The following is a 13502-nucleotide window of genomic DNA, read 5'->3' on the forward strand; positions in this document are numbered from 1 at the left end:
TATCGCATTGTGTATAGGAAGGGCACTGAGAATGGGGCGGCTGACGCATTGTCTCGTGTTTCTGATCCTTCCCTGGTTATGTTGTCGGCTTTGTCAATTTGCATTCCGGAATGGATGCAAGAAATCATTAATGGTTATCAACAGGATCCGGATGCTTGCAGTAAGGTTCAGGCTCTTTGCATCAATAATGCTGCAGTTCCTCAGTTTACTTTGAAGAATGGAATTTTATATTTTCAAGATCGCATTTGGATTGGTTAGAATAGCTCTGTTCAGCAGAAGATCTTAGCTAACCTTCATACAGCGGCCATTGGTGGCCACTCTGGTATTCAGGTGACTTACCAACGCATCAACCAGCTCTTTGCGTGGCCTGGATTGCGTGCAGATGTGGTCCGATTTGTGCAAAGTTGCGATATCTGTCAGCGCGCCAAATCAGGACATGTGCGGTATCCGGGGTTTTTGCAACCATTGCCGGTTCCTGATCAGTCTTGGCAAGTGGTTTCTTTGGATTTCATCGAAGGCCTTCCCTGTTCCGCATCATTCAATTGCATCTTAGTTGTGGTTGACAAGTTCTCTAAGTATGCACACTTTGTGGCCTTGGCGCATCCTTTCACAGCTTTTGAAGTGGCTGAATCTTATATGCAAAATATACATCGGTTGCATGGATTACCTCAAGCTCTCATCTCTGATCGGGATCGCATTTTCACTAGCACATTGTGGACAACTCTCTTTCGATTGGCTGGTACTCAATTAAGGATGAGCTCTTCTTATCACCCCTAGACGGATGGACAAACCGAACAAGTTAATCAGTGTTTGGAAACGTTTTTGCGTTGCTTTGTGCATGCTTGTCCTTCCAAATGGAGCCGCTGGCTGACCCTCGCTGAGTACTGGTATAATACCTCCTTTCACTCTTCGTTGGGTACCACACCTTTTGAGGTTCTCTATGGCCACAAACTGCGCTACTTTGGTTTAACAGCAGCTGCAGCCTGTCCATCTTCGGACCTTGCTAATTGGCTAACAGAACGTGACCACATGCTGTCCTTGATTCGGGAGCATTTGCAGCGGGCTCAACTACGAATGAAGTCTCAGGCTGATGCTAAGCGCTCTAAAAGAGAGTTTGCTGTGGGCGATTGGGTGTATATGAAGCTGCAGCCCTTTGTCCAGCAATCAGTTGTCACTCGCACTAATCGCAAGCTTTCTTTCCGGTTCTATGGTCCATTTCAGGTGCTTGCGCGCGTCGGCCAGGTGGCTTATCGTCTGGCGCTTCCTGCATCTAGTTTGATTCATCCTGTGGTGCATGTTTCTCAACTCAAGAAGGCATTGGCTCCTACTGAAACAGTTCAATCTCAATTGCCGGTTTTCCTTGCTGATCAAGATGCTTCTCCAACTCCTCTTCGCATTTTGGATCGGCGTTTTGTTCGTAAGGGAGCCAAACTGGTGGAATTTGTTCAGGTTACTTTGGTCTGGACCAGATGCTGAGGTGATCACCTGGGAGAATGCTCAAGAATTGCGGCATCGCTTTCCATCGGCTGAAGCTTGGGGACAAGCTTCGTCTCAACGGGGGGAGAATGTCACGGCATCGTCATCGTCATCTCCTGTTCCTCATCAGACAAGCGATGCAGCTTCTCCGTCGGACCAAGATGGGCTCAGAAAGTCGCATCGTGAACGACGGCCCAATGCGGCCTATCACAGGAGTGAGTGGACCCAGTAGTGACTGGCTGGGCCACATGTAAGGGAGAGAGATCCAATGGCTCATTGCTATATAAGGATCGGCAGAGAAGAGATGTGATTTGAACAATGTAAAAACAGAATTCCCCATCTAAATCAATCCTTCTCTGTTCTATCTCTGCTTCTCTGAGTTCTTCCTTCTTCCTTCCAATTTCTTCCAAAATCCTCACAAATCCTCCATTGTTGCGGTACAAAGCTAGGGTGCCGTGACACACACGTGCACAGGATAAGTAATAACAAGATGCAGAATACACTTTCTCTACTGCGTAGGTACAGTAGGCAGTATAATGGCCACACATATACTAGTTCGAGCAAGGAGATGCTTACATACCTCATTGTCACGGGCTCACATTGATTGGTGCTCACCACGCTACTATGGGTTAGGTCATGTACAATGTGTCCTCGGGATTATGGGTCTCATCTTCCACCTAGATTCGGATGCCACGTTAGATTCTCGAGGGTTGCCTCACGGGCGTTAAAGTAGCTCCTGTAATAGCTGGTTGCTATATTTTGGAAAATGGGAGTAGTTATTACGCAGAACCCTTTACTTGAAAAATGTACTATAAAAACAATGACTCCACATAAATACATTAGTAAACTAATGAAACGGTTGGTACAATCTTTTCTTTTTTGTTATTTTGTTATTATCTATTACTATTTTCATGTGGTCCGGTCAGTAAAACATAAAAAAATGAGCATGCGTCTATCGGTCGGTTGGGAATTTCTGCAAACGTTTTCATCCCAAGCTATTTTTTTACCCTACATAATCAGTTGATCACTACAGATGAAGATTTTTTTTCCTTCTAATCTTAGAATGAAGAAATTGAAGATGAATTTGGCCCTATGACCAAAACCTTACCGGCCTCCAACGCACGCATTTTGTACAACCTCCGCAGCCCAACCTAAAACCGCGCTAACCGAACCCAAAACCCACCGCCCAAATACACGCGCGCGCCCGCGCAAACGCTCTCGCACTCACCCACCCCACTCACCTCTCTCTCGGTCTCGCCTCGCCGCCATGGCGGCTCGCGCGCGCCGCGCCGTCGCCGTCGCCGTCCTCCACCTGCTGCTTCTCACGGCCTCCCAGCTCGCCGCTCCTGCCTTGTCGGCCATGGCGCCGCCGGCCGCGCCACTGCCAGGCAGCGCCGACCCGCGGTGCCACGCGAGCCCGCCGCGGCGCGGCGCTGTGGCGGTGTACCCGAGCGACATGGCGCACATCCAGTTCCTCCTCAACGCCAAGTTCGTGGAGGCGGAGTGGTTCCTCCACGGCGCGCTCGGCCGGGGCATCGACTTCATCGACGGCGCCCTCTCCGGCGGCGGGCCGCCCCCCACCGGCGCGCGCAAGGCCACCCTCGACTTCCGCGCCACCGAGGTCGCCGCCGAGCTCGGGTACCAGGAGGTGGGTCACATCAGGGCGATCACCCAGTCCATGGGCGGGTTCCCCCGCCCCGCGATCGACCTCAGCGACGCCGTGTTCGCCGCGGTGATGGACGACGCCATGGCCACCCGCCTCGACCCCCCCTTCGACCCCTACGCCAGCAGCGTCAACTTCCTCCTCGCCTCCTACATCCTCCCCCACATCACCGCCTCCGCCGCCGTCGGCATCAGCTCCTCCCTCATGGGCTTCTCCTCCAAGCGGGCAAGCCAGCCAAGAAATCTCACCGAATTCGCTTCTTGTCCGGCCATGGCGGCGGCGAGACGACTGAATCCGTTGCCGATGTGCAGCTGCAGGCGAGCATGCTGGCGGTGGAGGCGGGGCAGGACGCGGTGATAAGGATGATGCTGTACGAGCGCTCCGACGAGGTGGTGGCGCCGTACAGGGGGAGGACGGTGGCGGAGTTCACGCGGCGGATCTCCGAGTGGAGGAACGCGGCGTCGAGGTGCGGCGCCAAGGACGAGGGGGTGAAGGTGCTCGACCGGAGGCAGGGCGCGGAGCGGCGCACCGTCAGCAACATCCTCGGCGCCGGCGACGACTCGCTCGGGTTCGCGCGCACGCCGGCGGAGGTGCTCCGCATCCTCTACGGCTCGGGCAACGAGCAGGTCCCCGGCGGCTTCCTCCCCCGCGGCGGCAATGGCACCATTGCCAGAGGATTCTTCCAGCTCGCCTAAATGATCGACCATTGTTGCTGCGAAAAAAATGATGGTTACAAACTTACAATTCATCACAAAATAAAATCTTAGTTCAAACATATTTCATCCCAACTACTCCCTCCGTTTCAAGTGAATATGCTTTCCGAAGAAGACTAAATATGCTTTTTTTTAAGTACAGTACAAACATGTACGCTCACAGACACACGTACATACACACCCTATAGACGGACATTGTACCTTTATAAATAACTTCAGAAGATTGAATCGACATATCATACGATAATTCAACGGGAATACTCTGCTGAACACTAATTTCACGGCCTTGCAGTACTCCCGCCATACATGAAAAGGGGGCACGCAAATATAACAAACTAGTATTTAACCAAGTTTATAAAAATATTCATACTAATAATTTTAATACCAAACAAACATATCATCAAAATATATTTAATATTATAAACATTGTTATATTTTTCAATAAACTTAGTCAGATTTATGAAATTTTTAACATAAAAAATCAGAATGAGTTATTAAATTATACTAATATGAAACGTTTGGGGGTAATAAATAACTGTTTTATGAAAAAATGGTGCAGAAAATATGATTCATGCAGAAATTCACGAGTATAGCGACAGAGAAAACCATTCTTCACTTGACTCGTCTTCATCCATCCGACGCCGCACGGGGGGCAGGTGTCCTCGTCACCTTTGCTCCAGAAGCTCCCCGCTCACCTGGCCATGGCTGACGATTTGATTAACCCAACCCGCTCCGACACGTGCCACCCCTTCCCGCCACCTCGTCTCCACACGTGTCCCCGCGCGAGCTCATCTCGCGCGCATTTTTAACCCCCTCTTCTTCCTCAATTCCCCCATCGGATCATCGATCGCAAGAACCATCGCCACGCGCGCGCGAGAGAAATCTGTGTCTGCTCGATCGGATCAGAGCACAGCAGTAGCCATGGCCTCCGCCGCCGCCGCGCAGGAAGGGATCACTCACCGCGCCGTGAGAGGGGATGGCGGCGATGCTGCGGCGACGGCGGGTGGTGGCGAGGCGGCGAGCCGGGATCCGAGGAAGGCGGGGCGCGCCAAGCGCGGGCTGCGGTCGCTCGCCGCCGCCGTGTCCGTGTCGGTTGCGCTGATGGCCGCCTCGTTCTACGGCTCCGGGCCGGCGTCGGCGTCGGCGTCGGCGGCGAGGGTGACGGTCGCGCGGGCGGGGTCGGTGGCGGCGGAGGCTGTGATGGCGCTGGCGGCGTGGATGGTGTGGGCGGAGGGCGGGCTCCACCGCCGCCCCGGCGCGACGCTGGCGCCGTTCGTGGCGCAGCTGGTCGCCGCGCTGGCGTGGGCGCCGCTCGCGCTGGGGCTCGCCGCGCCCGCGGCCGGGCTGGCGTGCTGCGCGGCGATGGCCGCCGGCGCCGCGGCGTGCGCGCGCGGGTTCGGCGGCGTCAACCCCGTCGCCGGCGACCTCGCCAAGCCGTGCGTCGCCTGGGCCGTCCTCCTCGCAGTCATCAACTACAAGATGATGAACTGATCGATCAAAAGCTTGTGTCTTTTACGACGACATGTGTGTGCAGTGTTTGCTATGTTTGATCTCCTCCTGTGAATGTAATGGAACACTGCCTGCAGTGGCAGCCACAGCTTCCTGAATGTTTTGCTACATTATATAAATACAACTTCAGCTGCTTGTATGTAATGTACACTTGCTACTGGTTTTCCCTTCCCCTTTCTTCTTCAAGATTCTTCTGGTTTTTCTTTCCCCTTCCTTCCTCAAGATTTTCCCCCTTTCTTCCTCAAGATTTAAGAGTGTGCTTTGCTTCTATGGCAATGCCAACATTTATTTCCTCAAGATTTAGGATGTGCTTTGCTTCTATTGCAATGCCAACATCATAAAAATGTTGGCATTATGAGATTTGGTATTTTACCAAAATCTTGAAAAGATCTCAAGATTTAGGGTGCATCCGATTCTTTGCAAATGGCAACGTTATTAAAATGTTGGCACTGCAAGATTTGTTATTACCAAAATCTTGACGAATGATGAAGGGTGTTCGTTTCGCAAGGTTAACTACTCTGCTTTTGCTACCAAAGAGGCACGAAAATTTTGGCAAAAACTATCTGTTGTATATTTGGGATTCTACCAAATATTTGGTGATGCCAATTTTCTTGGCAATAAACCAAATGGATACTAGTTCTCTTGACATTGCCAATTCACAAACCAAACAGTCCCTTGATCAGAAACATCGTCAGATCGAATATGTTGAAAATTCCCAAACTTCAACATTTTCTTTTTTTTTTTAACGAAACATTATGGGTCGAACTGGAATAGTACCAAATACACATATGGTTGTTCACATAACACAAGGATTACACGACCAATTTGCAGCAATTAACAAGACCCAACAAGGCGATCACACATTACTAATAGGACAAGATAATAATAATTCCATAATTCATCCAAAGCTAAGTTCTAAGTAGTATTTTGGCCACCCACACGGTGAAGAATACGTGTGGGGTGGGTTTACTGCGACGGGATGGGCTGCATCTCCGGCGCCGGCGAGGCGGCGGCGTCGGCGAGCGGGTAGCCGAACACCCTGGAGAGGCGCTCGGTGGGGACGAGCGGGAGGTAGGTGGCGACGGCGCTGCCGCGCTTGGCGCCGTCGGCCACCGCCGTGTTGTACCTCGCCGAGAGGCTCGCGGCGGCGGGGAGCACGGCGCGGGTCACCGACGGCACGAGCGGGAGGCGGTTCAGCGCCGCCCACGCCTCCGCCGCCTTGCGCTCCGCCACGGGCTCGTACCGGGTGTAGAGGTCCCGCGCCCTGGGCTCGGCGCGGGCGATCGCCGACTTGGCCAGCCCCGTCGCCGTGCCGACGAGCCCCGCCTGCCGCACCTCCGCCGCCGCCGAGCGGGCCAGGCCCGGCGCCTCCTTCACCACCGGCGGCACGCGGCGGTCCAGCTCCTGGACGGACTCACCAACCTGTCGAACAGAAACAGTTCATGAAAAAACCATCAGTTCCTGCAACAACATAAAAAAAAAAAAGGTTCCAAATGTAGTTCATTCAAACAGCTAGGAAAATTAGTTTAAACACAACTGATTTTCATCTTATCTTAAGACTTAAAGAGCAAGAATGCATCATTTGATCCATCATAGAGAACTAAAAAGATGATTTAATTTTTAAAATGGTACTAATCAAGATGAATTGAACATGATCGATCAGTAAGATGAACAGGCTGAGATCAATTTCATAAAATTAGTTTGATTTCAACTGATTAAGTTGTACTTGTGCTATCTTAAAACCATCAAAACTAACTCGTTCACTCAAACAGCTATAAAATTATTTCGTCCCAACTGATTTTAATCCCATTTTAAGAGCGAAAACTCATCATCTGATCCTCTTTTTTTCTCTCTTTCTCAAGATAAGCCAAGATGAATTGAACATGACCAACCAATAATACCAAGATGAACATGCTGAGATTAGTCCCATATGCAAATTTGTCTTCAATTTGGAAAATTCGACGGGCGAATTGAATGATGCCCTAAATTAAATTTATCTACCTTGCGGTCGAGGAACTTGAGGAGGTCGAGGGGGACGCCATGGAAGCGGTCGTAGACGGGGCCGACGACGGCCTTGACGGTGCCCTCGACGTGGTCGACGCCGGGGCGGAGCGGCCCGGCGCCCTGCTTGGCGTACGCGTACGCCGCCGCCGCCAGCACCAGCACCTGCGCCGCCGCCTGCTGCACGAACTCCAGATACCTCAGCCTCTCCTCCTCCGCCGCCGCCTCCATCTCTGGCGTCTTCTCCACCGTCACCTCCTCCTCCTGCTCAACCAAACCAAACCACACAAATCAATCAACCACCACCACCAAGAACTCAAAAAGAGAGAGAGAGAGAGAGAGAGAGAGAGAGAGAGAGAGAGAGAGAGAGAGAAATTGGAGCAGATTCTTACGGGGCGGTTGCTGATCGGGGCGTCGCTGCCTGAATCGGCCATGGATATTGGATGTTGTGTTAGATTGGTGGATCGAAATCGAAGGTGTTCTTGTTGGAATTTGGGGATTCTTTTGCTTGGGTTTTTGGGCGTGGGGAATTCGGGGATTTTATAGGAAGGCGAAGACTTAATTGAGGCGTCAAGTTTTTTCTCGCCGTTTTTTTTTTAGTTTTTTTTTCTTAAGTGTTAAGGGTTCGATGACGCGTCTCTCTGTTTGGGCGGTTTGGTTCGCGTCGAAGAGACGAGGGGCTTCTAGAAGGAGGGGCGCTTCACGTGTCACTGACATGTGGGCCCTGTGGCTTGTGGGTCCCACGCGTCGGTGGGTAGACGTGACGTGCGGGCCGCTCGGGTTCACGCGGGTTCGCGTGTGAACGCCATCCGCGGATTTTTGTGGGGTTTTTTTTATATTTTTATTTTTTAAAAAAATTTGGACGACTCGGGAGCTGTGGGCTTTGCGTTGACCACCTGTATATGACTTGAATTATGAATCTCTTCTGATAATGAGAGAAAAAAAGATCTGAATTGCAGCAAGGAAAAAAATACTACTAGCAGATATGAACAATCATATTTTTCAAATTTAAAGATGAATTATGAAAAAATCTCATTGGTCTTAGACCAAATGTACATCAACGGACCTGGGTTCAAATGCAATTACACTGCTACTACCATTGAGAAAGCAAGAAGCAATGAAGCTGAATGGTACCCTCAATTCATTTCAACATATGTTCAGATGAATTCATATGCTATCATTCCTATCAGAACTCAGAAAGAAGTTCACAATCAGCCGAATGCCAGCAAGAACATGCTAGTATCTTCTTTTCCAGGACATCACATTGCAGAAAGTAGTGCAAATTCAAAACAAGCTGCTGCAAGAAAATGCACTCCAACAACGATGCATATGCTTCCAATCTCTCAAAGATCTGAAGTGACAGATATTTCACAGAAACACCTGCATCTCAACAAAAATCATCAGCAGAGGCTCAAGACATGCTTATCAGCAGCTTGTAAAGACCACTTCCAGGCTCCAGCAAAAAGCATAATTACCAGGATAAAAGCATTAAATTCAGAGCAACAATGGTACTGTAATAGAAAAACGGATGGTATATAGATCTAACAACATTATTCAGTTGAAGTTCCACATTAAATCTCACAACCCTCTTCAGCCAAAATTATGATAGGAACGATCTTCGGAGTACACTGGTAAAAGCAAAACAGACAGAAAATTATGGTTCATATAAGATAGGAAAATTGCTAAGACGAAAGGAGGCGCAGCCGACATGAGTAAATTGTTCATCTTGATGCGAAGCTAATAGGCGAAGGAGGGTTCGCTGGGCCTGAAGCTCCTGTAAATGGAGGCTGCAACTGGGATAAGACCCAACAGCGCGATCTGGACCTGCTCCGAGGTGCTTGTCCTGACAGTGATCTGGCCACTTAGCTTGTTGTTCAATCCAAGACGAACCGCCATCTTTGAGCCCCTTCCAATCGAGAACTGGGACTGCAAATTCGCACCGAGAGCAAGGTCTCGGCGCCACTTCATCAAAGAAAGACCCAGGGTTGACAGGGACTGGCCAATCGGATAATCTTTGTCTTTCAGGCGTGCCTCCAAGTTAGCTCCATAAGCGGTGTCGCCTTGAGCTCGCATTGCACCTGTGCTCGCCACCAGTGCCAACCTCTTCCCAAGAGAGAGCTGGTCCTCAACCTTCAGCCCAGTCGCCACAATGTCGCCCAAGAAAGTCACTGAAAATCCTCCAGTAGTCTTGTTCTTCTTGATATTCTTGAACTTGGTTTCACCACGGAGAATGTACGCAAGCTGCCGCCCAACAGTCTGGATATCAAAACCAGCAAGCGACGATGCATCCTCCCCAAGCTTTGCTGAGATGGAAGAGTCCAAATGGATGCTAAATTCCTTCTTGTCCTTGGTGACCTGAACCGCCATATTAGCTGGAAACTTGTTAAGGAGAGCAAGCGTCTCCTCAACACTTACTCCGTCATAACCACAGTCATGATCCCACCCGTGTGCATCTAACACAGGCCTTGCAAGAACAGTCGAAGTTGGCTCCAGAAAGCGGTACCGGTATGTGGGATTGTCACAGTCAAATGAAGGGGGCAGCACCATATCAGGTAAGGGAACTGATACGTTCTCTGGAGGAGGATCCAGATCATTTTCTCCTGCGATGTTAGCATACCCATAAGCATCCATATCAGTTTTACCTCTCTTCTTCATCTCCTTCAACCTGCGGATCTCATCCTTCCACTGTTTCTTCTGGAGAAGCTTGACCCTGTAGTCGTACTCATCAAAATAAGCATTCTTCTGCTCCTTTGTCAGCCTCGCAAGCTGAGATTTGGTCAATGGCTTGAAGGGAGGAAGCTGGTCATATTCCTCTTCATCTTCATCCTGCTCTATATCAGAGTAATCATCCAAATCGATGTCAGAATCTCCTTCATTGCCACCCTGATCTGGTGAAAGCTTCGGGTGAGCTCTTGACTGCAACAGGGAGGAGAGCAGGAAGGGCAGAGGCGGAGAGCGGAAACGGAACCCAAAAAGCTTTCCAGGATTTGGATCCTGAAGTTTCAGAAGTGAGTTTGCTTCAGACAATATCTTTGAAGAGTAGCACAAAAGCAGCATCTGATGCCTCCAGCTCTGGCCATTTGGAAGTACTTTCTGACCCTCGCGGTTTCTCCTGCAAGAAGGATGGTTCTCAACAAGAGCTACTGGATTCATCAACCGCATATCTCCTGCAGCTTGCCTGATGGATTGCTGGATAATGTGAGACCTCTGAGCCATTAGCACCTCATATGTCATAGGGGCACCATTTAGACCTTCAGGAGGGGCGGAAGCAGCATGAGTGAGAGCAACAATGGCGTTGAACCATATAGATGAGCCCAGAACAGAAGTAATGGTCTTTAGAAGAGGCAAATCATTGAGATCACGGCTCAGACTATCCAGGCGGTCCACATACAGAACAATATCTGGGGGGCATCTCTTGGTATATTTCTTGACAGAAGCGAGGATTTTTCTGTTGGATCCTTGGTCCATCACATTGGGTCGAAGGCCTGGAGTATCAATGATCCGTATCTGGACACCATCGACATTACCAACAATCTCCCGTACACTGTTGGTGGCTGAACTGAAAGCATCAGTTTTGGACTTCTCTTCACCAAAAATTGAATTTATAGTTGCACTTTTTCCGACCCCTATCTTCCCCAAAACAAGTATGTTGCATGAGAAGTTCAACTCCTCTTTTCCCTCCGCTTCAAGCAGCATGGCCTTCTTCCGTGCATTGTCAAGGCTGAAAGCTCGGTTTGTCTGCCTTCCGTGTCGAATACCCTCAGCAAGGCTCAGACGGTACAACACCTGTGCTGCAACTGTTTCTTCAGGAGTAGCCCCTAATCTATAGACAAGGCGCAGAAACTTTACTCGGATCAACTCAACCTTGTCATGCAGCTTCTTCTCTTCCTCCGTCATCTCCTCAGTAGGCTCAGCAGTAACTGCTAGCTCAGAGGGGCTGAATAGGTTTGACCGTGCAACTGGGCGTGGGGCTGTTGGCCTGAGAGATGGGGCTGATGAGCCCAGGCCAGCTGGCCGATCCATGGAGAAGATTCTAGAGCCATCTTGGGAAGAAACTGTGACATTCCCGTCTGCAGATGCACCAGTTGCTGCTTTCAGCAGGGCAGCCAAGGCAGCAGAATCAAACCCCTTCTCATCGTCATCTTCATTATCGTCATCATCCCCATCCTCCTCAGAATCATCAAGGACAATCTGCCCATCCATGCTATTAGTGTACTCTCTCGAGCTGCTCAAGCCAGATACAGGACTAACACTAGCAGAACCTTCCCCAAGCTCCTTCATGATCTGCTTCGCAGCTTCCGAACTCTCTATAATAGCAACTCGTGCAGGCCCCCTGTCAGAGCTCACTCCATCTTCATCGTCATCAGCCTCGTTAGTACCATCATCTTCATCATCAGCTGCAGCTAAAACTATCTCTTCATCATCATCAGCGTCTTCTTCACGGTCAATAACCTCAGCAACACCTTCATCCTCCTGACCAACATTATTTTCCTTGGTTTCCTCTGGAGCCAATTCTCGAGACACAACAGAACTAGCACCGCCATCAACATTACTCTCATCCTCAGTAAGCTTCTCAACACCAACAATCTCCACAGATTCACTGGCCTGGCTTTCAACAGTTTGCTCCTTCTCAGTACTCTCTTCAACTGCACTTTCGGCACTCACATGCGCAATCATCTCGGAGCTAGTGTCGTCAACAGTTTGCTCCTTCTCAGTACTCTCTTCAACTGCACTTTCGGCACTCACAGGCGCAATCGTCTCGGAGCTAGTGTCGTCAACAACCTGGATTCGGTCATACGAATAATTCAACATCCTTGTATGTATCAAAACTATTTAGAAACAAAAAAAACTACACTGAGCAAGATCAATTACCACTGGAATCACCCCACTTACTGGCTCAGGCTTCGCCTCCGTTTCTTCCTCCTCTCCCTTGTTATCCTCTAGCTTCTCCTCCACAGCCAATTTGACGGCGGCAGCCACGCCATTTGCCTCCGAAACCACAGCCTTCTCCAACAATTCTTCTGGAGCATTGCTCTCCTCCACCACCTCCACCGCCGCCGAAGCACTCGCTTCCTCCTCCGCCTTGTCGCCCAAATCTCCATTAGCTTCAGCTTCAGGAGCTACCTTATCCTCCGGCTGCGGCGCCTCCGCGGCCCCAGCAGAAACATCAACCTCTTTCTCCATTCCCAATTCACCATCATCCCCACCCCCAGTAGCCACCTCCTCCCCCTCGTTATCCTCCTCCGGCTTCTCCTCCACATCCGATTCGGCGGCGCCATTCGCCTCCGGAGCCAGAGCCGGAGCCTTCTCCTCCGGCTCCTCGCCCAATTCGCCCTTCTCCTCACCTAACGCGGCATCGGAGGAAGCCGGATAAGCATCCTCCTCACCCAATTCGCCGTTGCTCGCCTCCTCCTCCTCCTCCTCCTCCGCCGCCGCCGCCGCCGACAACGAGGAGGCAGCTTTCGCATCTCCCCCGGCGAACTCCCCGCCGCCTCCCTCATCCTTAGCCTCCGCCACCTCCACCTCGCCGCCATCCTCCCCGTCTCCGGCCACCTCCACCTCCTGGCCACCGAACCCCCCACCTTTCCCCTCCAATCTCACCTCCTCCTCCTCGACTACCTTGGGTTGCTCCGCCGCCGCCGCCGCAGGAGCAGAAGGGACCTCGTCGCCGTCAGGCGGCGGGGTGGGGGGCTTCTCCTCGAGCACGGGGGCGACCGGAGCGGCGTCGGCGTCGGTGGTGGAGGCCATGGCCGGGGCTGTTGCTCCGGCCACCACAAGCAAAGCGAAGGCGAAGCAAAGAAGAGAAGCAGGAGGAGGAGGAATCGGAGGAGGAGAGGATAAGGTGAGGGTTTTAGGTTGGGCTCAAAATTAGTATTTGTATCAAATCCCAAATTCCCAATCTATATATAGCTGGATGGGATGGGATGCTCTTCGATTTTTTCTCCTTTGCTAAAAGAATAAAAATATTTTTTTGTGTGTTCTTCTGGTTGAATAAAATGGTTATATCTCGCTATATATATATAGCTGTCTGCTCTTCGATTTCTTACCCTCTACTTCTCCTCAAAATTGAAACAAAGTTTTTCTTTTGTTGTGAAGAAAAAGATTTGGTTTTCTTCTCCTCAAAATTGAAAAAGGTTTTT

The 13502-nt window shown here is 50.6% G+C and overlaps 4 protein-coding genes across 5 annotated transcripts; 2 read left to right on the forward strand and 2 right to left on the reverse strand.

Moving 5' to 3' along the window:
* The first annotated feature begins 2606 nt into the window (after positions 1-2606).
* On the forward strand, positions 2607-3958 carry LOC127774931 (ferritin-like catalase Nec2). Its single transcript, XM_052301220.1, has 2 exons — positions 2607-3364; positions 3451-3958. The coding sequence occupies exons 1-2, from the start codon at positions 2744-2746 to the stop codon at positions 3832-3834; spliced, it is 1005 nt and encodes a 334-aa protein (XP_052157180.1). The 5' UTR covers positions 2607-2743; the 3' UTR covers positions 3835-3958.
* Positions 3959-4632: 674 nt separating this feature from the next.
* LOC127775007 (translocator protein homolog) lies at positions 4633-5563 on the forward strand. Its single transcript, XM_052301305.1, has one exon. It carries the CDS (start codon positions 4774-4776, stop codon positions 5341-5343), a length of 570 nt encoding a protein of 189 aa, XP_052157265.1. The 5' UTR covers positions 4633-4773; the 3' UTR covers positions 5344-5563.
* A 510-nt stretch (positions 5564-6073) lies between these two features.
* On the reverse strand, positions 6074-7957 carry LOC127775006 (REF/SRPP-like protein OsI_017815). Its single transcript, XM_052301304.1, has 3 exons — positions 7755-7957; positions 7363-7626; positions 6074-6783 (listed from the first exon to the last, which is right to left on the reverse strand). The coding sequence occupies exons 1-3, from the start codon at positions 7794-7796 to the stop codon at positions 6328-6330; spliced, it is 762 nt and encodes a 253-aa protein (XP_052157264.1). The 5' UTR covers positions 7797-7957; the 3' UTR covers positions 6074-6327.
* A 917-nt stretch (positions 7958-8874) lies between these two features.
* Positions 8875-13251, reverse strand: LOC127775005 (translocase of chloroplast 101, chloroplastic). Of its 2 annotated transcripts, none has more exons than XM_052301303.1 (2): positions 12256-13251; positions 8875-12144 (listed from the first exon to the last, which is right to left on the reverse strand). In XM_052301303.1, exons 1-2 carry the CDS (start codon positions 13108-13110, stop codon positions 9100-9102), a joined length of 3900 nt encoding a protein of 1299 aa, XP_052157263.1. In that variant the 5' UTR covers positions 13111-13251; the 3' UTR covers positions 8875-9099. The 2 variants fall into 2 exon arrangements, with proteins under 2 accessions (XP_052157263.1, XP_052157262.1); XM_052301302.1 differs by having other exon boundaries at positions 12235-13251.
* Positions 13252-13502: the final 251 nt, after the last annotated feature.

The sequence above is a fragment of the Oryza glaberrima genome, chromosome 5 (assembly GCF_000147395.1).
Source record: "Oryza glaberrima chromosome 5, OglaRS2, whole genome shotgun sequence".
In the NCBI taxonomy this organism is placed as follows: domain Eukaryota; kingdom Viridiplantae; phylum Streptophyta; class Magnoliopsida; order Poales; family Poaceae; genus Oryza; species Oryza glaberrima.

Bases quoted from the DNA above. Each gene is read 5' to 3' on its own strand.
- LOC127774931 (XM_052301220.1), top strand. From the start codon at position 2,744: ATGGCGGCTCGCGCGCGCCGCGCCGTCGCCGTCGCCGTCCTCCACCTG. The intron at 3,365-3,450 runs GCAAGCCAGCCA...GCCGATGTGCAG, and splicing joins TGGGCTTCTCCTCCAAGCGG to CTGCAGGCGAGCATGCTGGC.
- LOC127775007 (XM_052301305.1), top strand. From the start codon at position 4,774: ATGGCCTCCGCCGCCGCCGCGCAGGAAGGGATCACTCACCGCGCCGTG.
- LOC127775006 (XM_052301304.1), bottom strand. From the start codon at position 7,796: ATGGCCGATTCAGGCAGCGACGCCCCGATCAGCAACCGCCCC. The intron at 7,627-7,754 runs GTAAGAATCTGC...TTGGTTGAGCAG, and splicing joins CCCCGATCAGCAACCGCCCC to GAGGAGGAGGTGACGGTGGA. The intron at 6,784-7,362 runs GTAGATAAATTT...TCTGTTCGACAG, and splicing joins TCAAGTTCCTCGACCGCAAG to GTTGGTGAGTCCGTCCAGGA.
- LOC127775005 (XM_052301302.1), bottom strand. From the start codon at position 13,110: ATGGCCTCCACCACCGACGCCGACGCCGCTCCGGTCGCCCCCGTGCTC. The intron at 12,145-12,234 runs GTAATTGATCTT...GACCGAATCCAG, and splicing joins TAAGTGGGGTGATTCCAGTG to GTTGTTGACGACACTAGCTC.